This window comes from Jaculus jaculus, chromosome 2, assembly GCF_020740685.1.
Source record: "Jaculus jaculus isolate mJacJac1 chromosome 2, mJacJac1.mat.Y.cur, whole genome shotgun sequence".
Classification (NCBI taxonomy): domain Eukaryota; kingdom Metazoa; phylum Chordata; class Mammalia; order Rodentia; family Dipodidae; genus Jaculus; species Jaculus jaculus.
Genome location: NC_059103.1, coordinates 180362333 through 180386308, shown reverse-complemented (window position 1 = coordinate 180386308; position 23976 = coordinate 180362333). Strand labels below are relative to the sequence as shown.

Below are 23976 nucleotides of genomic sequence, written 5' to 3'. Positions count from 1 at the left end.
CTACAGACCCATGTTTGACTCTCTAGATCCCACATAAGCCAGATGCATAAAAGTGAGGCAAACACAAGGTCACACATGCCCGCTAGGTGGTATAAGTGTCTGGAGGTCGATTTTGCTGGCTAAGGCCCTGGCACACAAATTCTCTCTCTCTGTCTCTCTAAAAAGAAAATTATAAGAGGTTGTTTTGTAGGTAAATTATCCCCAAATTTAGTTACATAGAATTAAGTAAGATATGCATACCAGTTATATCTGGTCAAGACCATCCATTCCATAAATACACTATTATTATTTATTATTATTATTATTATTATTATTATTATTTACTACTACTGCTATTATTATTATTGCAGTCAAACCATTTTATTAGATGTGAAGGTAGGGAGGGGCTGAAGATATCCATGGAGTCCCATGTCCCTCACAGCACAGATTTCCATGTTCCCTGGTCGCTTGAAAGCTAAAGGTACTATTGTTAACAAAATCCAGGCTTTGAGGGACATTGATATAGTTAGGTTGACACTACAATGGTATCTTGGTCTAGACACAGGTTCTATCACTACCACCTTCTCACCAATCACCAGTCTTGAGGAATTTTGAAGAATTTAGATGCAAATTTTTTTAAACTGTCAGTTCAAAATATCCACTCAAATATAACAAAGTGCCTAGAGAGGGTATTCCTACCTAAAGCTTAATAAGAAATAGCTGGAGACCATGAAAGGTCTATTAAAAAAAATGTTTCACATTGTTTTTCAGCATTTTAAATGTACAATTCAGATACTTCAGCCTGCCCCATATTTTGTACTTTGGTAAGCTCCTAAAACTTGTTATGCTTTATTAAAATTAATAAAAGATTAAAACATAAATCTTATATTTAGGAGCTAAGAGAGACAATTTGCTACTTTGTTTTATCTATATTTGATTCAATACTTTTATGTGGGATCACAGTATATCCAATGTGATACACGTCAAAATATTCTAGAATTCATATGTATTCTTTCCATAAGAAAAATTGATTTCTTCCTTTTTAATCAAACAAACATCAATTTCTCTTTCTTAAAAAAGAAAAAAAACATTTTATTTACTTATTTGCATATGTGTGGAATGGGGGTGGAGTGAGGGTGCCAGGCCCTCCGGCCACAGCAAGAAACAATATAGACAAGTTGTCCCAAGTGTCCAGCTTATATGGTGGCTTGGGAATTAAACCCAGGCCAACAGACTTTGCAGGCAAGCATCTTTAACCACTGAGCCATCTTCCTAGTCTTCAAGCTATAGTTTATAACTGGTCTATATTTCTAAATAACCAAAACCTAAAGTGCCTATATGAAAAGACCTCACATACATGAAAATCATGGCCAAAGAAGGCTTCATTCAGCACTTTACAACCACTGGGGGCAAGTAGTAAAAGTAAACATGCTGAAAGAGATTGCCATTTATGAACCCCAAACTTAGAGAAATCATGTGGCATCCCCATAATGACTAAAAATAAATAAATGGGAAGAGAACAGATTTATTATTAAAATTCTGAGTCTAATTCTACTTAATTAGAAATGTACTGCCTAAAACTCTAGTAAACATGATAACTGAAAATATGGTTTGGAGCTCTAACAAACTTTCTAGTAAGTTAAACTCAACTGAGTACAAGCACATTTAGTCTGGATGCTAAGGCTATGGACTTAAGATACTCTCATGTCTTACTTTAATTCAAGTATGTTAACAATGTTTGTACTATATGGCCTATAGTGTCTTACAATTTAAAGCCCACGAAATGTTAATTCTGGGCAATCACTTTCAAGACAGTAAAAATCCTTAAAAATTCCAAAGCCACATATCAAGCTAGATGCATTTTAATTGTGGAGAAAATTTTAATGAAAATTTAAATGCTCACACGTATTCATTTTTGCCCTGTGAACAGAGTATGCAGCTTTTTTTTTTAAGATAAGCCAATCAATACCATATATAAAAAAGGATAATTTCTAATTTGTTTTTTGATGAATTAAAAATTTACAGCCAATAAGACGGACAACCTGCATTATGTCAGGTATATAAAATTGATACAGGAATCATACAAAATTGCTGCTGAATTAGAACAGAAGGCTTTTTGCACTTGTAAATTAATGGCTTTTGAGGGAATGAAGGACCAAGGCTTAAGACACTGTAACACCTTAAAATCTGTAACAAAAAGGAAAGTCTACTAATACAAGTTATAATAATGTAAAATATATTTGTGATTTTAGCTGTTCAATGTTTTACATGCAATATAAATTTCAACTACGTATAGCATTACACTATGCAAATGAAATAAGGATATACAAAATATTAGATAAATAAAATTATTGCATTTAATATTATTTTGTTGAAAACTGAAACCATCAAGTTCCTTAAGACTGTATGAAACATACAAGGCCAATTCAAATTATAGAAAAATTAACTAAATACCAGCTGAACACACAAATAAGGATAGCATTTTGCCCTACCTGCAATCTGTCTAATTTAGGTCAGATGATCATGGAAAGAAAAGAATGCTGAAATTATTTTATAATTATGCACACTGAATGAAAGCATAATAGATATCAGAGAACCACCAAAAAATTATTTACACCCATTTATTTAGCTAGAAACACTAGCTTTAGAGGTACTGGCATATTTCATTTGTAATAACTTCTCTACACAGCAAACAATTGTCTCATATTTGGAAAATGTTGAAAAAAATATTGTCTTATTTTTGTTCTTCTGAGTCTTAGTTACTAAGAGTTCAATGACTGTGGGAGAATCCTGGTGTCCCAGATGGCCTGATGAATACATTAAAATCAAGCAGCATGTTCATGTTCTGGAAATACTCTTAAGCCCACATAAATGTTATGCAAGTTGTGGAGCCCAGATTCCTCCTACTGGCACTGTGACATTACAGGAGCATTTGTTGTTATGAAAGTTTCACACCAATTTTGCTCTGCTCTTTCTTCATCAGCCTTTGTGCTTCCTTCTCCATTTTCTTTCTTTGCTGTTCTGCTGCTCTCTTTTCTCTGTCTGCCATTTTCTGCTGCCTGCAAAGGAGCATACCAGTATCTTTACTGTTTGGAAACACACAGAGGTAAGATGACAAATACCTTACAGAAAGAACTATATTATTACTAGCAAGAAATAAATACTAGTCTCAAATCCTCTTTTTTTTTGAAATTTTTGAGCGAGTTATTTCTAAATTATTTCTAAAATATTTCTAAATGAGTTATTTCTACTGACAAACTTGACTTGTAAAATAATCTACCATAAAAAAAGTAAAATGGGCTGGAGAGATGGCTTAGCGGTTAGGCGCTTGCCTGTGAAGCCTAAGGACCCCGGTTCGAGGCTCGGTTCCCCAGGTCCCACGTTAGCCAGATGCACAAGGGGGCGCACGCATCTGGAATTCGTTTGCAGAGGCTGGAAGCCCTGGCGCGCCCATTCTCTCTCTCTCCCTCTATCTGTCTTTCTCTCTGTGTCTGTCGCTCTCAAATAAATAAATAATTTAAAAAAAAATGTAAAATAAGGTACACAAGCTAAATGACTGGACAAAAATCACAGGACTGCAAACAAATGTTAAGAACCTTACATCATTTTATCTTTCTTTTTCAGATCATTTGTACTAAAACATTATTTCCACTCAACCACAGCCCTTTGGGGGGAAGGTTCCAAAAATACGATGTTGAGAATTAAATCTCCTATTTACTCTAATAAAACTGTCAGGTAGAAGATGCTAAGAACATACTTAGAAGGGAAAACAAAAACTTAAGGCTTTGCTTCCATGTAGAAGTAGAAATCTTATGATTAAAATCTAAAAGGCAGAAAGAGTAGTAAGTATTTACAAACTGCACATTATGACTCCCTATCTCCTCCTTCCATAACACTGGCTCAGAATCACAGACCCTCTTAATCTTTAGTGACTGGTTTGTGTAGGAATAAGATTGGGCCTGTAGCAATGAAATAGGAAAGGTAACATAAGCTGACTATGAGAAAATAATTCAAGAAGTGTGTGAAGTTGAGGAAGGAAAGTATACGTTACAACTAGACATGTAATAAGTAACATTAGGTTTATGGTCAAAAATTCAGGATGGATAATCTGTATAGTTTCATATGTGTAACTTAAAGCTTACTATATATAATAAAATAATAAAAAGAAGGCAGAGGTAGGAGGATCACCGTGAGTCCGAGGCCACCCTGTGACTACATTGTGAATTCCAGGTCAGCCTAGTCTAGAGTGAAACTCTATCTCAAACAACCAAAACAATAAAAATAGAATAAAATATGCTTCTTCTATTCCCAGTTCAAAAGAAAGACATGCTAGAAATAAGCTTAAAGTGGGGGGGGGGGGGGAGAGATAGGGAACTGGGGAGATGGCTTAGCAGATAAGGGGACCTGCTACACAAGCACAAGGACCTGAGTTTGATCCCTAACACCCGATGGGTAGGGGCAGGAGCTTCACTGTTTCCGGGAAGGTGGAAGAACAATAGAGGAAGATATCAGATATCTTCCTTTGGCCCTAACACATGTGAAGAAAGGGCCCATGCATTTGCACACACACATATATGCAACCAGCAAAACACACACACACACACACACACACACACACACACACACACACACACACACACTCTCTCTCTCTCTCCCCCCCCCCTCTCTCTCTCTCTCTCTCTCACTCACTCACTCTGCGCCCTCTGCTGGTTATTCAAGGTAACTGTAATTTAGTGACAAAGACAAAAGGAAAATACGAAAATAGACAGATGAAATCAGTGAGACCAGGAAGCTAGAAAGGACAATGGAGTGGGGAGCTTAAGAGAAGGAGGAATTAGAAGTGATATGAAAGTAGAAGTGTAGAGTAAGGGAATAGAAAAGTTTAATTAAGAATGGAGGGATGGGGATGGAGAGATGGCTTAGCGGTTAAGCGCTTGCGTGTGAAGCCTAAGGACCCCGGTTCGAGGCTCAATTCCCCAGGACCCACATTAGCCAGATGCACAAGAGGTCGCACGCATCTGGAGTTTGTTTGCAGTAGCTGGAAGCCCTGGCGTGCCTATTCTCTCTATGTCTCTTTATCTGCCTCTCTCTCTGTCACTCTCAAATAAATAAATAAAAATGAACAAAAAAAATTTAAAAAAAAAAAAAAGAATGGAGGGATGGGCTGGAGAGATGGCTTAGTGGTTGAGCGCTTGTCTGGGAAGCCTAAAGACCCTGGTTCAAGGCTCAATTTCCCAGGACCCACATTAGCCAGATACACAAGGGGGTGCACGCGTCTGGAGTTCGTTTGCAGTAGCTGGAGGCCCTGGCACGTGCATTCTCTCTTTCTTTCTGCCTCTTTCTCTCTCTTTCTGTCGCTCTCAACTAACTAAATAAAAATGAACAACAACAACAATTTTTTTTTTTTAATGGAGGAATGAAGAGGAAGGAGGGGCAGGAGAGGGTTAGTTCAAACTAAAGACCAGTGAAAAATATATTTCTTTGTTAGTGAATTATAAAATATAATTTTAAAAAGTCTGAACAGAAGTGAACTGTGTGGGTGGATAATGCTGCTCGCAGAAGCCATAGGCAATTAAAGGAAAATTCTAATGCCAGAACTAGCATACCTCCCAGTGAGTCGGTTGTTGGTCAGAGAGGCCTCTGAGGCACCCCAAAGCACCCCAAAGCTATAGCCAGTGCTCTTGCTTGTCCAACAGAGCTAGATGGGCAGAGCCTATTACTGAACACAAACACTTCAGGTGTAGGACACACAGCAATCAAGCTGGAACTGAGCAGGATCCTTCTTCCCTAAGGGCTCAACATGCTGGAAGACCTATCTATGCAGGCTGCTGGAGGAGAAAGTCATCAATAGTCTTACCCAGGGATGGATCCTGCAAGCTACACAACTGACTAGCTGGCAAAATGTCCTCACTAGCGCAATAGTGGCATGATTATTGTGGGGGTAACCAGTGGCTTTCTAACTTGGATCTGAGGCCATTCTCATAGGAGAGAATTCATGCCTAGTATGGTAAAAAGTCAGAAAGTCTGTGGCTGAGAAGGTCATAAGCCCTAGGGTAGAAGTTACTATTACCATTTGGCAAAATGGATATAATACCACCATCAAATTGCCTTCTAAAGTATTTATGTTCATGTCTACAGGCTAGTGCTGCTCCCAGCTTTGGCCAGAGAAGCTTGTTGCAGAGAATGGTGATTACTGGGGAGCCTCAAAACTTGTCAAAATGCTAATAATAATTAGCTGTTAAAGTGCTCACCCCTAAATGGGACATTTCTATCACCTTCTACAAGGCTTGGGGAACACTGTGCAAGAGGAGGAGAGAATGTGAGAGCTGGAGGATAAGGTGGGGTGCTGTGGAATATTATATGTATTAAATGCTCTATATATTATTTAAATGCCTAGGTATAAGGTAAATCTTCTATCTCTATATTCAAGTGATCTTCAACTTTAAAATTTAAATCATTGTATTTTAGTATGTAATTTTTTATTTCATTTATTTATTTGTGAGGGAGAGAGAGAAAGAATGAGCAAGCCAGGGCCTCCAGCCACTGCAAATGAACTCCAGACACATGTGCCACCTTGTGCTGGTTTACATGGGTACTGAGGAAACAAACCTGGGTCTTTAGGATTCATAGGCAAGCACCTTAACTGCCAAGCCATCTCTCTAGCCCTACTTTACAATTTTTTGTTTTTTTTTTAATTTGTTTTTTTTGTTAATTAGCTTTCCTACTATACAATTTTTAATGCATTAGTAAACTTGATCTTTACACTTGAGTTTTCATCAATTATCATAGTCATAACCTTCCTTTAGACAAATTTCCCTTTAATCTTTCTTTACCTACAAAAACAAAAAATATCCAATAAAAAAGCATGTTAGGGCTGGGAAGATGGCTCAGTGGGTTAAGCATTTTTATGCAAGCTTGAGGACTAGAGTTCAGATTCACAGTAACTACACAACATGCCAAGCCTGACACCTGTAATCCCAGTGTAGGGAAGCATAGGCAGATGGATCTCTAGGGCTTGCTAGTTGGCTTGTCTAGACAAATCAGTGAGCTCAAGAACAGAAAAAAAAGATAAAGAGTGACTGAGGCAGACAACGGCTAGCAACCTCTGGTCTCATATGAATGCAAACACACACATGTATACATGCACTTATACATATGTGCCCCCACACAAACATGCATGCATAACACAGAGAGAGAGAGAAATTACCTTTAAAACCTGAAAGACATTTACTTTTCTGTAAAATGGGGATTGATGGGATTTATTTATTGCATCATACTTTACAGCCACATGTAGAAACAGGGTATTATTTTAGCTATTTTCATTAAAATTTGCAGTGATTAGCACACCACTGAAGCATGAGGCAATGAGAGCAAAACTAACTTCTGCCCTGCAAGTCTATAGTGGTGGCACCCGTCACAAGGACATCATGACTACCAGGTGATGCATGATTTCCTTGCCATTGGGAAGATTATTATTCTTTTGTTCCCACAATATTTTCAATCCATGAAACCTGAAATAAAGAGCCAGTACATGCTATAGAAGATTACAGAATGAGGAAGAAGAAGATATATTCTTGGCAGAGTAGTTTCCTGACCAGAAACAACAGGGAACAAGTGTCATTATTTCACTCAGGGTGTTATGCAGGCATCATGCAAAATTACCTTAGAACTTCTTCTGCTTGCCGAGCTGCATCTTCCTCTTCCTCCCATGCATTGGTGTTTTCTTGCCAGGTATCCAAGTCACCTAACTCAGACTACAGTGAAAAATACAGCAAAATTAAAACAATACAGAGCCATCACTTCTCCACACTGCAGTCCAAAAACTAATAAATAAAAAGAACATTTTTTTCTTTTTCCCCCCGTTTTGACAGCTTCCATACTTACAGACAATAAACCATGATAATTCCCTCCCCTCCCCTGCTCTACTTTCCCATTCACAAATCCACACTCCATCTTATCCCCTTCCTCCCTCCTCTAGTCTCTCTTTTATTTTGATGTCATCATCTTTTCCTCCTATTATGAGGGTGTTGTGAAGATAGTGCTAAGCACTCTAAGGTCATGGATATCAAGGCCAATTTTTGTCTGGCTAATTACATTTTTATAAAACCTAAATCAGAAACCTGTCATTCTCCCATGGATCCACAACTTAATTAAAAAGTCCTATAGCAGGCAGAAATGATTTACCTAGAAATGTAAGTTTTCCAGGAATGCAATGATATAGGACTTCCAGAATTGCTAAAAGATACTGCCAAGTTCAGCTTTCTTCCACTTTATGCTCTACAGCTAGACTATTGTTTTTTTACTTAATTTCTCTTTTTGTAACCTACTTGTCCTAAACTGAAGTGGGACATTATTCTGTTTCTTTTCTGAAAGGAACAGAAAGGGCAAAGGAGAGAAAAGAAATTAACTGATCCCAAAACAAATCAGAAATGCTTCACTAGACTAAACTGTGCTCAAGAGCAAGGAAACTAACCTAGCCACCTCCATGTAAACATATCAAATTTACAGAGTCTTTTTTAGGGACATTGCCTATTTCCATGTAGGTAAAAATGGCAAATCAGGTAAAGCTTGTAAAAATAGTATCTTCTTATTTTACCTTTAATTTCTTTGGGAACTAAATTCAATCTTTTGATCTTACTAGGTGATGTCTATTTTATAAGCTTTCCATTCACATTATTTCATATCATTTATTATTATTTTATAATAATTTCCCATTTTTCCCACAGAAATACTTGAACATTACCATATATAAGGCAATTAGAGGTAGAAACATAGAAAGGGTGATTTCAGGCTGGGATGTTGCTCAGTCAGTATAGTGTGTGCATAGCATGCAGGAGGCCCTGGATTGGTCCTTACTGCCATAAAAATGATGCCTTGTGCTGCATGCCTGTAATCCCAGTACTCAGGAGGTAGAAGCAGGAGAGTAAGAAGTCTAAGGTCCTCAGCAACATAGCAAGTTCACAGCCAAGCTGCAATACCTCAGACCCTGTCTTAAACAAAAAACCTCTACCCCTACTCCCATTCCATGATTTCTTTAATAAAAAAGTTTCTAAGTAAAAAGGAAGATGTTGAAAAGGACTAAACAGGTATGCCTACATATATATATATATATATATATATATATATATATATATATATATATGTATGTATATATATATATTTATATACACACACACACATATATATATACATACACACATATACATACACATATAATTTGCCAATCAAAAAAAAAAAAATCCAAAGTAGGCTAGAGATGGCTTAGCAATAAAGACACTTGCCTGCAAAGCCAAAGGACCCAGGTTTGATTCCCTACTACCCACAGAAGCCAGATGCACAAGGGGGCTCACACACACACACACACACATACACATACACACACACACATACACACATACACACACACAGCACTAGGCATGGTGGCACACCTTTAATCCCAGCACTTGGAAGGCAGAGGTAGGAGGATTTAGGTGAGTTTTGGGTCACCTTGTAAATTCCAGGTCAGCCTGGGCTAGGTTGAGACCCTAACTTGAAAAAAACAAAAAAATAAAACAAAAGTTTAAAAAGATGCAAACTAAGCCAACAACAAATTGGGAAAGTAGAAAAGACAACAGAAAAAGGTTAATAACATTAGCATTGTTTCCATAACACAAATGATGAACTTCAAAATAAAACAGAATACTCAGTTTTAAAAAATAACCTAATACATAAAACAAGTAGTAAGAAATTTTTGGTGTCAAGAGTCTAAATAGTCTATCTTCTCTCCTAAATAATCCATGCCCCTTTATTTTGTCTGCTTTACAGGAAAACATTTCAAAACATCACTGGGGACATTACGTATCCATTCGACTCACCCTTGACAACTCTAACTATACACACACACATGCCATGGTAGAATTTTCATGACATAATTAGAGGGTAAACTTTACTAATTTTGTAGGTAGAACTAAAACACTTTATCCATATGGATCAAATACGTTACTAAAGTTTAAAACAAAGAAATGTCAAAGAAGCCAAAACATGTTATTATTAAAATAAATATGATACTGCTATGCTCTCATATAACTGCACAGGAATCATCAACATTTGTATTTATGTATGTACTTAATACTATTTAATACTATTTCTCCACTACAATCAATCAATCTCGCTTGCTCTCTCTCATCCCAAGAAAGCCAGCAGTTTTGCAGGAAGGAAGGTAGCTACTAGCTACAGAGAGGCTACATAGGAAGAAGCTGAGGCTTCGTGCACTTCTTTGAAGGCAAGAACCACCTCTGAAGTAACTCCTCCTGCTCCAGGGAAGCCTGTAAATGACTTGTTTACAACTCACTAGAAACCTTCAGATAGAATTAGCCTCTTTAGTCACCCCATTCTTAATCAACATAAACCATGGAAGGTAATAACATCTGCTACTGTTTTAGGTATTCAATGTGACAATGTCACACAATAGCTGAAAACTAATGTATGAATCCACCACCCCAAGTTTAAGTTTAGGACTGGGGAGGGTCTAGGTATTTATGTGTTTTCTCCTTTTTATTGACTTATTATTTTATTTTATATATTTATTTGAGAGTGACAGAGAAAGAGGCAGACAGAGAGAGAGTGAATGGGCACACCAGGGTCTCCAGCCACTGCACTACCTTGTACATCTGGCTTACGTAGGTACTGGGAAATTTAAGTCTTGAACCAGGTTCCTTAGATGTCACAGGCAAGTGCTTAATCACTAACCCATCTTTCCAGCCCATGTTTTCTCCTTTATTAAAAGAAAGCTCTGAAGTCAATTCTGGTAATTGGTTTAATATGCTCAAAGTACTGAGAATCCCAATTGTTTACATTAAATTATGCTTTACATGTAAGTTTATAAGGAAAAGAATTCAGAATTCAATTAAAACTTACCTTGTTTTAAGGTTAGTCATTTTAGGGATAACTGTTTCAAGTTCTTACCTTTAATTACCATCTGTGTCCTGTGTGTGCATCACGGGACTCTTACCTTAGTATCCAGTGTAATCCTAATCTCAGAAATGTTAGGTTGATAAAAGTGCACATTAATTTCCCATGAACTGCTAACCCTGTTCCAAAGCCACAGCAATATAAATATTATACTCCATTCATTTAGAGTTGTTTTCCTTTCCTTAAAGGGGACAGAAACAAAAGCCAGCTTCTCACAGGCCCAGCAGCAGACTCACAGATGGGTGAATGAAGGGCAGGTCCTGGGCTGCTGCCAGTCTGCTGGAGAAACCTGTGCTGCCATCTGCGACGCCAAAACTCAGTGGTTCTCTCTTTTTAATAACAATCTAAAACATAAAATGGAATTATATAACTATTTTACATAAAACTATATGAAATAATTAAATAATACATTAAAAACTTTTATGTTATACTGTATCTTCTTTTTTTTTTAATTTTTATTTATTTATTTGAGAGCGATAGACACAGAGAGAAAGACAGAGAGAGGGAGAGAGAGAGAATGGGCGCGCCAGGGCTCCCAGCCTCTGCAAACGAACTCCAGACACGTGCGCCCCCTTGTGCATCTGGCTAACGTGGGACCTGGAGAACCGAGCCTCGAACCAGGGTCCTTAGGCTTCACAGGCAAGCGCTTAACTGCTAAGCCATCTCTCCAGCCCTGTATCTTCTTTTTTAAAACCAAATGTAATAAGACAAAAAGACTATAAAACCCCCCCAGACTCCCAGACAATCATCAAATTAGTTTTATACTAAGAAAAAAATGTATTTCACTTGAAAAAAAAATTCTAATCTTTTTCCTTTCCTAAATTTACCCAGGCATCCAAAATATAAAAGGTATTATTATTGTAATTATCATATATCACATATACATATATATAATAAAAGATATTACTTATTTATTTGTTTTTGGTTTTTCAAGGTAGGGTCTCACTCTAGCCCAAGCTGACCTGGAACTCACTATGGAGTCTCAGGGTGGCCTCGAACTCATGGTGATCCTCCTACCTCTGCCTCCCAAGTGATGGGATTAAAGGCGTGCACCACCACACCCACCTGAAAAGGTACTTTTAATTATTGAATTGACTAACACGCTTAATATTCCTGCCAAAAGCAGACCCAGCTCTAGCTTCATTAGCATGTGGAATATCTATGAATATAAGTCTTTGAGGTCAACAGTCTATACTTACTGCATACTTTGTAACTTTTATAAAATCACTCTTTCCAATTAATTTAACAAGGTGTGATTACAATATACTAAATTGCTAGGGAAGATAGCAACACAGTTCCACAATAAAAGGATCCACAAAGAAACTTAAAGGATTGTGGTGGTTTGATTCAGGTGTCCCCCATAAACTTAGGTGTTCAGAATGCTAGGTTCCCAACTGTTAGAGATTTGGGAATTAATGCCTCTCGGGGGCAATGTATTGTTTGGGGTGGGCTTTTATGGGTGTTATAGCCAGTTTCCCCTTGCCAGTGTTTGGCACGTTCTCCTGTTGCTATTGCCCACTTTATTATGTTGGCCAGTGGGTGATGGTCATCCTCTGTTTGTACCATTGTTTTCCTCTGCCATCATGGAACTTCCCTTTGAGGCTGTAAGCCAAAATAAACCTTTTTAAATTTTTTTTTTTTCCAAAAGCTGCTCTCAGTCAGGTGATTTCTGCCAGTAATGTGAACCTGACTGCAACAGTAAAATTGATACCAAGGAGTGGTGTAGTTTGCTGCTAGATACCTGACTATGTGACTTTTGCCCTTTTGGAGCTGATTTTCAAGAGGACTGTGGAAGGATTTGAAACCGTGGCCTAAAGAGATGCCTTGCAGTGCTGTAAGTACAGCTTGATGGACTATTCGAGTCAGAGTTGAAAGACCTGAATGCAGTAAGAGCTATGGACTGTGAGGTTTTGCTTGTGAGGGTGAGAAAGAACTGTGCTTGGACTAGGCTAAAAGCAGTTTGTGTGAGAGGCTTGCTGTTATGCCAATGTCCTGATAAGTTGTGCAGGGTTGCTTTTTGTAGAAATGGACTAGTGTGAGCAGAGGGATGTGGCACAGAAATGAAATATTTGGGCCAAAACTTCTACCCATTCAACTGCAGTTGTATGAGAGATTACAGTTGTATGAGATTGGGCCAGCTGACTTTCATTGGGACAGCAAAAAGAATGCAGTCATTTGAAGGGTCCTGAATGCTCAAGGAGTAAGTATCCTGTTCTTCAAAGTCTCCTTTATTCCCCCCTGAATTAAAAAAAAAAAAAAAGGCATCCCACCTGCTATTATGGAGTATAAGAAATACAGGAAAGAGAGGGTCAATGAGTTTGCAACATGGTCTTGTGTTTTGGAAACGGCCACGGGCAGTGTGAAAGAGGTTTGCTGGATGCCTCCATGGGACTGACGGAGCCGTGAGGATGAACCGTGAACTGCAATGGGGACCCAATGGAGATGCCAGACCCACGAGATGGATGCTAAGGAAAGCTGTCAGCTCCAGATGAAGTATTCCAGGACTGTGAGTAGCCTAGCTGGAGGGGTGGAATTGGAACTCCAGAGAATTGTTGCTGATTAAAATTATCGGACTTGGACACATTTCACTAATTATAGTTGTTGGACCTGCGACTACAGTGTTTGATGTTTTCCCTGTTTAAATCTTGTCTTGGCTGATTATTTCTTTGTTATGCCCAGTGCCATCTTTTGCAGTGTGAATGTTTATTCTGTGACATTGTGGGCTTTGGGGTGATTTTTTTGGTATTGTAGCTTAGTTAAAAGACCTTGGATTATGGGGATGTTTGAACATCATTATCACTGATAAAAAAAAAATATGGAGACTTTACAGTTGGACTGAATGCATTGCATTTTACATCATGGATGGTTTGATTCAGGTATTCCCCATAAACTTAGGTGTTCTGAATGCTAGGTTCTCAGCTGATGGAGATTTGGGAATTAATACCTCCTGGAGGCAGTGTACTATTGGGAGCAGGCTTATAGGTATTATATCCAGTTTCCCCTTGCCAATGTCTGGTACATTCTCCTGTTCCTTTTGTTTACTTGATTTTTTTCCCCCCAAAGCTGCTTTTGGTCAGGTGATTTCTACTAGCAATATGAACCTGACTGCAACAAGGATCCTTTACAGTATTGAAAAATTTGAACACCTCAGCGAAACAGAATGTAATTCATATAGCTGAGACTTGCTGAGGTAGAAGGCAGGGAACTATATTAGAAAGGATATAACAGGGGCTGGAGAGATGGCTCAGCAGTTAAAGGATCTTGCTTACAAAGCCTGCCAGTCTGGTTCCAAGTTCTAGTACCCACATAAATCCAGATGCATAAAATACTGCATGTCTCTGGAGTTCATGTGCAATGGTAAAAGGACCTGGTGTGACCATTCTCTCTCTGTGTCTCTCTTTCTCTCCCTTTGGCTCTCAAATAAATAAATCATTTTTTTTTAAATCATGGAATAGGGCTGGAGAAATGGTTCAGTAGTTAAGGTGCTTGCCTGCAAAGCCTAAGGTCCCAGGTCTGATTCCCCATTACCCATGTAAAGCCAGATGCACAAAGTGGTGCATGGGTCTGGAGTTCATTTTCGGTGGCTAGATGGCCCAGTGCACCCATTCCCTCTTTCTGTTTCTTTCTCTCTCTCTAACAAATAAATATTTTAAAAAAAAATATGGAATAGGGTTATAGAGATGGCTTAGTGGTTAAGGTACTTGCCTGCAAAATCAAATTTCCAGGACCCGTGTAAGCCAGATGCACAAGATGGCACCTGTGCCTAGAGTTTGTTTGCAGTGGCTTATGCCCTGCATGCCCTTTCTCTGCCCCCTCTAATAAATAAATATAAATAAAATATATTTTTTAAATCATGTAATAAATTGTTATATGGGTAACTACTCTCTGATTAGATCTGATGCTTACTTAATGGGGAAAAATTCCTGTCTAGCAGTGAAAAATTTGGTCAAAAGCCTATGGCTGCGGAAGTTATAGGCTCTTGGAAGGAAGCTTCTACTATTGTTTGGCTAAATTGACTCATTATACTTAAATATTTATGCTTATGCCTAAAGATGAGTACCATATCACCCTCTCCAAGGCTCAGGGAATACTGAGGAAGAGGGAGTAGAAAATATATAAGAGTCAGAGGAAGGGCAGGTATACTGTGGAATGCTCTCCTCTAGATATGACACAGTCATGAAACTGGTCACTGCACAGCAACCGCTGTTACTTGCAGAAGACCTGAACAATTCTGGTGCTATCAATGTTGTGCATGAATGCCATCCCTCCCTGTGGGTTTATTAGCAGCTAATGGCTGCTGGGAGAGAGGCAAGTTACATGTGGTGTGGTAAATGCCCCCCACCCTTGCTCATGCAGACAACCCCAACTAAACTCAGTGAAGAACACACACACACACACACATACACACACACACAGAGAGAGAGAGAGAGAGAAAGAGAGAGATCAACATAGAGGAGGGACTAATTGGGAAGAAAAAAGGAAGGGAGTGGGGAAAACAGAAGATAATTGGATATGATTATGATCAAAATGCATTATATACATGTATTAAAATTGGTTAGAACTCTTCATTTTATAAAGTATAATAGGGTTGGGGAAATGGCTCAGCTGTTAAAGGTGCTTGCTTGCAAAGCCAGCTGGCCTGGGTTTGGTGTTCCAGTACCCACAAAAAGCCAGACGCACAAAGAGTACATGTATGTGGAGCTCATTTGCAGTGGCAAAAAGCTCTGGCACACCCATTACCTCTCATTCTCTCCTTGCAAATAAATTAAAGTGTGTGTGTTTGTGTGTCTACACACAAATGTGTATGAAGTGTTCTCCATGTTTCACTAACAAATGGAACATATTTTTCTGAAACAAGAGAACAAGCTAACATTACAATGTTAGTTAGAAGGAGATGATGGGGAAATCCTCATTTGTCATGGTATGCTGTGAATGGACAATGACTGACTGGTAAGTTGAGAAAGAGCAAAAAGTGATATACTGACACACAGAAAAAGCCCAGGCAGAAAAACTTATTCTATGGCTTCTGGGAAAAAGAACTGGCTAAGAGTAATGGGAAAAAAGTCTGTCATGTTTCATTACAAGCCCTTCAAGATCCTTTTATGTTAAAAAGGTACATGTACTATTTTGATACAAATAAAAAAGGAGAGTAGCCATTGTGCTCTTTGCAGTAGCTCCCTATGTGCTTAAGTAATTTCCATATTCAACGTAAAAAGGGCTGAAATGTAAATGACTAATGCAAGCCCACAATTACTTTAAGTTCTCAAAACTCTGAACCAGTTATACTTGGAAAAATAATACGAAATTACTTATCAGCTTATAGATTATCTAACTGGGAACTTGGTAAAACTGTTATCTTAATCACCTTACATGAGAGAGGCTGAAGCCTAGAATCTTAGATACAAGAAATAGAATTTTAGGGCTGGAGAGATGGCTTAGCGGTTAAGCGCTTGCCTGTGAAGCCTAAGGACCCCGGTTCGAGGCTCGGTTCCCCAGGTCCCACGTTAGCCAGATGCACAAGGGGGCGCACGCATCTGGAGTTCGTTTGCAGAGGCAGGAAGCCCTGGCGCGCCCATTCTCTCTCTCACCCTCTATCTGTCTTTCTCTCTGTGTCTGTCTCTCTCAAATAAATGAATAAATAAAAATTAAAAAAAAAAAAAAAAGAAATAGAATTTTAGTAAAAGCTTAGTTATGTTAAAACACTTGGGAATACGAGTTATTTGATTTATCTAGGCCATGTGAATATGTAAAGTAATGCCTAAAGAAAGAGAAAACAAAATGATAATAAGAGAGCTAGAGGGCTGGCTTAGTTAAAGTGCTTGCCTGCAAGCCTAAGAACCCTAGTTTGATTCCCTAGGAGCCACATAATGCCAGATGTACAGGTGGCACACGTGTCTGGAGTTTCTCTACAGTGGCTAGAGGCCCTGGTGTGCCTGTTCTCTCTCTTTCTGCCTCTTTCTCTCTCTCAAATAAATAAAATATTTAAAAAAATATAATTAGAAACAGGCTTTCTAATAAATGCAAATTATACTGCCCAATTTTTAACTACAAAAATCTAAAAAGTAGTTTTTTCTCCAAAAGTTCAAAGCTTTAACATACTTTCTGAGTTTTCCTTATAGTTGGAGTCATGTCCTTGAAATAGTCAGGTTCCAGTTGTTCCAGAGAATTCTGCTGTGTTGCAATATTCCCATTCCCTCCTTCAATCTTGACGCTTGTAGGTGCATCTTCATCCCAAGAGGTCCACTCTTCCACATCTGTCTAAATGTAAATGATCAAGATTGTTAGCCACAACAGTAACTTAATGGTCTTCTCAATCTTCTCCTAAACAAACAGGTTTTCTATAACACTGGTTTTTAAACTTCAAAAATCACATATCAAAATTAGATGAAATGTTTAAAACAAATGCAAAAGCTTTAGAAAACTAATGCTACAACTACTGCCACATGGCTGGAACTTTCCACCAAGTGTGTAACCAAATTAATTTCCTGACTAGAAAACCAAACAAAAAGACACTTTCCACAGTATTTTCCTCCCACAGGATTTAAATAAGAGTTTCAAAACATAATATCCAGAATGCTCATGAAAGAATCCAGAATAATTCGATATACAAAGAATCAAGGGCTGGAGAGATGGCTCAATGATTAAAGGAACTTGTTTGCAAAGTCTGACAGCCTAGGATCAATTTCCCAGTAACATAAAACCACATGCACAAAGTAAGGAATGTGTCTGGAGTTTCTTTGCAGCAGCAAAATGCCCTAGCATGTCCATTCTCATTCTCTCTGTGTGTGCTTGTAAGTAAATAAATAAGCCACTAATTTATGTGGAAAGTTGAAATGTGCCAACTCCCAAATGAAATAAATGTTGGGAATATGTAAAACTTTACAATATAAAATGACCCACAAAACAATAACATTTGAAGGTAGTAGAACAATCAAAAAATGCCAGCAAAGAAACAATATTTAGAACATAAAAAAATTTACAGGACTAAAAAAGTAACAAAACCAACAAAAATCCTAACTACCAACTTAATTTTATGACTAACAGTATTTAGTTTAGCTTGGAAATAGTGTTCAGAAACCCATATTCAACTTTCCAAACACAATATTTACCTGTTTAGGAACTGAGGAGTAGTCAACTGTAGTGGGCAAAGTGATTTGGTCTCCACTTAATTTCCTTCCTCTGCCGGATCTGAAAGAAACAACGTAATTTATACCACCTAAACAAGCATAGACAAAAAACATTTTTATTTTATTTTGATTTTTCAATGTAGGGTCTCAGCCCAGGCTGACCTAGAACACCCTCTGTTGTTCCAGGCTGGCCTCAAACTAACAGTGATTCTCCCACCTCTGCCTCCCTAGTGTGAAGATTAAAGTGGTGGGTGTGCATCATTACACTCAGCAGTAAAAAGCATTTTGACAGTAACTTATGGCTTGTAAAACGGGTCCTTTCAATTTTATAACTACTGTTCTCAGTAATAATTTCTCATTAAACTATGACGAAAAAGCATGAATCAGCTATCTTATTAATGTTTCTACAATTTTGGGTAGAACAATGCTGCTGCATTTTGAGTTTGGATTCAGAACTATAGGTAACTCAGGAGAAATATAAAGCCAAAACTAAAAAAATGCAAGTTGTTTTAAAAGAAAAAACATAGTCAGAAAGCTGAGACATAAGTTCAAGGGCAGACTGGGCTACATCATTTCCAAAGGAAGCACATCAAAAAACTATCTCAAAAAAAGAAAGAAAAAAGGGCTGGAGAAATGGCACAGCAGTTACAAGCACTTGCTTGAAAAGCTTGATCGTCTAATTTCCCAGTTCCCACGTGAAGCCAGATGCACAAAGTGGCACATGCATCTGAAGTTCATTTGCAGAGGCACAAGGCCCCAGTGTGCCCAAACTCCCTCTTCCTACCTCTCTTTCTCTGTCTAGAACAAATTTTAAAAAAAAATTAAATAAGAAAGGAAGAATGGGTAAGGAGTGAGGGAATACTGTAATTTGAATAAAATGGGTTTCTTCCTAATACAGTTCCCTATACAGTATCTGTTGCACACTGCATAGATTCTCAAGTCTTGAAATCATACTGAACACTGTCATCCTCATTTTCTAGTCTACATTAATTGTGGTGCAGTACTCACTTTTTTTTTTAATTTTTATTTATTTATTTAAGAGTGACAGACACAGAGAGAAAGACAGATAGAGGGAGAGAGAGAGAATGGGCGCGCCAGGGCTTCCAGCCTCTGCAAACGAACTCCAGACACGTGCGCCCCCTTGTGCATCTGGCTAACGTGGGACCTGGGGAACCGAGCCTCGAACCGGGGTCCTTAGGCTTCGCAGGCAAGTGCTTAACCGCTAAGCCATCTCTCCAGCCCCCAGTACTCACTTTTAATTAGAATCTAAACCAATATTATTGCTAAAATCTCACCAAAAACACAAGTAAACAGAACTTATCTCAAGCTTTAAGAATATCTACAAAAGGAACGCTACAGGATCTGGTGTTGCAAACATGACCTACTCTGAGCTAGGAACCCAGGGTTCAAGAGGTGTTGACCACTGCTGTGTTCTGTTGGACCTTAGAGCACTATATGAGTTTGGTGGTGAGTCCTGAGGCACCTCAGCAGTTGAGAAGCCATGCCATGAAGGTGTGCTCATTTGACAAGACAGGAAAACATGGAATCTAAAGATGACTGCTGAAACCAAATAAATTACATTGGACCCCTTATAAAATCAAAATCAACAAGATGCTGTTATTTAAATTTAGGGTTTGTCTGATGAAGATTTTATAAATAAACATAAAGATACCATTCATACTGCAGTATATACAGAATTCCCTTGCCTAATTCCATTGAATTCCAATAAGAAAATATTCCTATAATAAAACAATATACAAAAAGTTCTGTAATGATTATAGTATTAAAGATGGTCTGCTGCTTTCTGAAATTCTATAGTATTAAGTATTTAACACATTGAAATGGAAAATGAAGAGTTTGAAAGACAACATAACTGAACTACTATAGGTTTGAAACAATATTTTGGGGGCTAGAGAGATGGCTCAGCAGTTAAGGCACTTGCCTGAAAGAATATTTTTAAAAGATAAGATTCAATATTATTATGGACAGTAAGTCATAGTAAACAAAATTTCTCCTATCTTTTGAAGTTATTAAAGAATCCTAAGTCAGTAAGTATATAAAATAGATCTGTTTGAGCATAGGATTTATTTACCTGCATATTAACTTCTTCAGAAATGAGAATACTGTTGCTAGGCAGGTACAAACTTTAAATAACCGAAACTGAGTGATGGCCATGCTGGGAATCAACACCTGTGGAAAAGCACACACACAAACACTACATGAAATTCATCTCATAAGCCATGTTCCAATTTCTAAGTCAAGCTGAAAAGCCCTTACACACTGAGGAAACTCTAATGTGACTTTACTTTTCTCTAAAAACTACAAATATGAATAAATTTTGACAAAAATTTTGACAAAAAAATTAACAACTTAAGAATTTAGATTTTTAAATGCCCCATAGCTGTGACAGATAAATTCTTTTTCTTCTAGGTTGCCTTTGAAAAGTTTTGCTTTTTCTATTTAATAATTTTCTTACAATTAGAAAATCAAAAAACATAAAATAATTTTATTAAACTTTTCTATGCCTTTTGAAGTTTGAACCATAATCATTATAGCATTATTCAAAATATTTTAAGTATTTTAACCTTTAGATAGGCTTTTTTTTTTTTTTTTTTTTGAGGTGGAGTTTCACTCTAGTCCAGGCTGATCTGGAATTCACTATGTAGTCTCAGGGTGGCCACTGTGATCTTCCTACCTCTGCCTCCCAAGTGCTGGGATTAAAGGAGTGCACCACCACGCCCGGCTCTAGATAGGCTTTTGTCATAACTTTTTGTAGATGGAGAAATTGAATTGTTAGATCAAAATAACTCATTCAAAATAACATAGCTAATAAATTCAGTAACTCACTCAGTCACAGCCTATAAGTTCAATAACTCATGCAAAGTCACATAGCTACTAAGTTCAAAGAAACCAGAGAGCCTGTCTAGAAAAGTAGTTTGAAAAACTATAGATCTGTTCAAAAAAATACTGACACCTGGGCCTACCTTTATTAAGTCCACTAATCCAGATTCTGAGAGGCAAAAACCAGCCACAGCCAAGAAGCTAAAAAAGGAGAATGACCACCCAATAGAAGAGGCAACAAACAACAGAGGAGAGGAACAAACATCAGATGGGATAAACTGAAAACAAGCTACAAGGTGACAGCCTTACACCTAATCAGATAGTAACATTACATGCAAACTGGAAACTTCAATGCAAAGGCAGATTGTTACACTGGGTGCAATAAAGGAAGACCCTACTATATACTGCCAATTAGAAATAGTTATGAGGGCTGGAGAGATGGTTCCGTGATTAAAGGTCCTTGCTTACAAATTCTGACAACCTGGGTTTGATTCTCCAGTACACCCATGTCAAATCAGATACACAAAGTGGTACATGCATCTGGAGTTCATTGGCAATAGCAGAAGGCCCATTCTCTCTCTCTTCCCCCCCCTTCTCTCTTAAATAAATAAATATTTAAGAAGTAAAATACAGTTAGGGAAGTGCAATGAGACTAAGTTGGGGAAGGATACAAATAAGGAAGGTAAACAGAAACAATTTTTTTGAAAGCATCAAAATAAGACCTAACTCTTCATATACTAATAAAAATAAACTGTGGCCAAGTATGGTAGCACATGCCTTTAATTCCAGCACTTGGGAAGCTGAGGTAGGAGCACTATTGTAAGTTTGAGGCCAGCCTGGAGCTATAGAGTTCATTCCACATCAACCTGAACTAGAGTGAGACCCTATCTTGAAAAAAATAATATTAATTTTTAAAAATAAAAAAAAAAGAAAGCCAGGAATGGTGGTGCACACCTTTAATCCCAGAACTCAGGAGGCAGAGGTAGGAAGATCCCTCTGAGTTTGAGGTCAGCCTGAAACTACAGAGTAAGATCCAGATCAGCATGGGCTAGAGCGAGACCCTACCTTAAAGAAAAAAAAATACATTTGGGGCTGTACGATGACTCAATGGTTAAAAGTGCTTGCTGTGAAAGCCTAGTAACCCAAGCTTGGGATCCATAAAGCCCATGTAAAGCTGCATACAAGCAGTTCAAAAGCCTGTAATGCCAGTGCATCCAGGGCAATTGGAGTTGGAGTCACAAGAATCCCAAAGCTCTTGGACCAGCTAAAATGACATTCACAATAGCAAAGAAGGGAGACCCTGTGTCAAACAAGTGGAAGGCAAGAACCAACATGCCAGGATTCTCCTCTGGCTTTTACACATGCACTGTGGTATATATAAATCCATACACACACATTCCACATACAAGTAGTAATTTAAATCTAAAGACACAAACAAAAATGGGAAAGACTACTATGCTGACACTAACCAAACGAAAGTTGAAACAACTATTTCAAAGTCAGACTTAAGAAAAATTAATCAATAAAATAAAGAGAACATACAACAAGAACTTTGCAGCTGGGCATGGCAGTGCACACTTTGAATTTCAGCACTTGGAAGGCAAAGGTAAGAGAATTTCCATGAGTTCAAGGCCAACCTGAGACTACATAGTGAATTTCAGGTCAGCCTGAGCTAGAGCAGAGCCAATCTCCAAAAGCTAAAAGAAAAGACTTGCCAAGGAGAAAGGTAACATTATGAGAGTCAGCACATAAGATGGTGGAAAGACACTGTACACAACTTTATGTCTGTAATGGACAAACAAGATGAAATAGAAAAATTCCTTTAAGATATAAATTACCAACTTACAAAATAAGCAGATAACCTAAAAAATCTGTGTACCTATTAAATCAATTGAATTGGTAGTTAAAAATATCCCAGGCAAAGAATCCATTGCTGGATTCTACCAAATGCACAGAAAAATATAACAATTTTATACAAACTTCTCGAAACACTGAGAAAGAGGAACTACATTTCAAATTATTCAATTCTAGCATCATACAGATACACAACCAAATATATTACTGAAGGGTTAATAACCTTCCCTGAAAACTAGAGACAACTAAAGAGTTAATGATGATCCCTAAAACTAGCAGACAATAAAGAAGTCACAGAGGGGCTGGAGAGATGGCTTAGCGGTTAAGTGCTTGCCTGTGAAGCCTAAGGACCCCGGTTTGAGGCTCGGTTCCCCAGGTCCCACGTTAGCCAGATGCACAAGGGGGCGCACGCATCTGGAGTTCGTTTGCAGAGGCTGGAAGCCCTGGCGCGCCCATTCTCTCTCTCTCCCTCTGTCTTTCTCTCTGTGTCTGTCACTCTCAAATAAATAAATAAAATAAAATAAAATAAAATAAAATAAAATAAAATAAAATAAAATAAAATAAAATAAAATAAAATAAAATGTCACAGATGCATGTGGCCTTGACAGGATACTCCCATTGATAAACTTCCTTTTAACTCAGAAAACCCTGGGGGAACAGAAACTTTCTGATGGGATAGCCTCCCTAGACAATTTGGCCAAAAACGTTTATTCTGACCAGGACACATATAACTAGCGTTCCTTATGTACTGCACATGGTACAGTCTGTTTTTCTTAGGATCCTCTTTATAAGCCTACACCCCAGCCTGGCCCAGTGCTTCAGCCTTCATCCCATGGGAAGGTTGCTGCCCCTCACTATTTCTCTCAATAAATAGTCTTTCTGTAGAGGTCAAGTCCAGTGTTGTCTTTTGCTTTCTCTTACACTTTCCTAACATTTTGGTGCTGTGACTCAGATGGGAGCACCTGGGGCTTTCAGGCCACACCCCTGCCCTTTCTCTTTCTCTCTCCTCTCTACCTGACTGCCAACAAAAACTCACTGTGCTCACTACTCTGAACTAAAGTGCCACCTATGTCCTGAAACCTCCAGTCTTTCCTGGTTGATACCTGGGGGCTTCTTCCTTTCCTTCTTTTCACTCTCTCCCACCAGACTTTTGAACTCCAGACTAGAGGCCTCTTGCCATGTGATCTACTGCATCCACACCCTCATCAAATTACTTCAGGACAAG

The 23976-nt window shown here is 38.1% G+C and overlaps 1 protein-coding gene across 4 annotated transcripts in view; it reads right to left on the bottom strand.

The window, feature by feature from the left end:
- Positions 1 to 2586: 2586 nt before the first annotated feature.
- Positions 2587 to 23976, bottom strand: part of Ebag9 (estrogen receptor binding site associated antigen 9) — a 33611-nt gene continuing 12221 nt past the window's right edge. For all 4 annotated transcript variants that reach the window (XM_045144746.1, XM_045144744.1, XM_045144745.1 and 1 more), the window contains 6 exons: positions 20149 to 20246; positions 18039 to 18117; positions 17029 to 17187; positions 11166 to 11273; positions 7642 to 7733; positions 2587 to 3038 (listed from right to left, as the gene is read on the bottom strand). In XM_045144746.1, the coding sequence (XP_045000681.1) occupies positions 2918 to 3038; positions 7642 to 7733; positions 11166 to 11273; positions 17029 to 17187; positions 18039 to 18117; positions 20149 to 20231 (642 nt within the window). In that variant the 5' untranslated portion in view covers positions 20232 to 20246 and the 3' untranslated portion in view covers positions 2587 to 2917. The remainder of the gene's footprint in view (positions 3039 to 7641; positions 7734 to 11165; positions 11274 to 17028; positions 17188 to 18038; positions 18118 to 20148; positions 20247 to 23976) is intronic.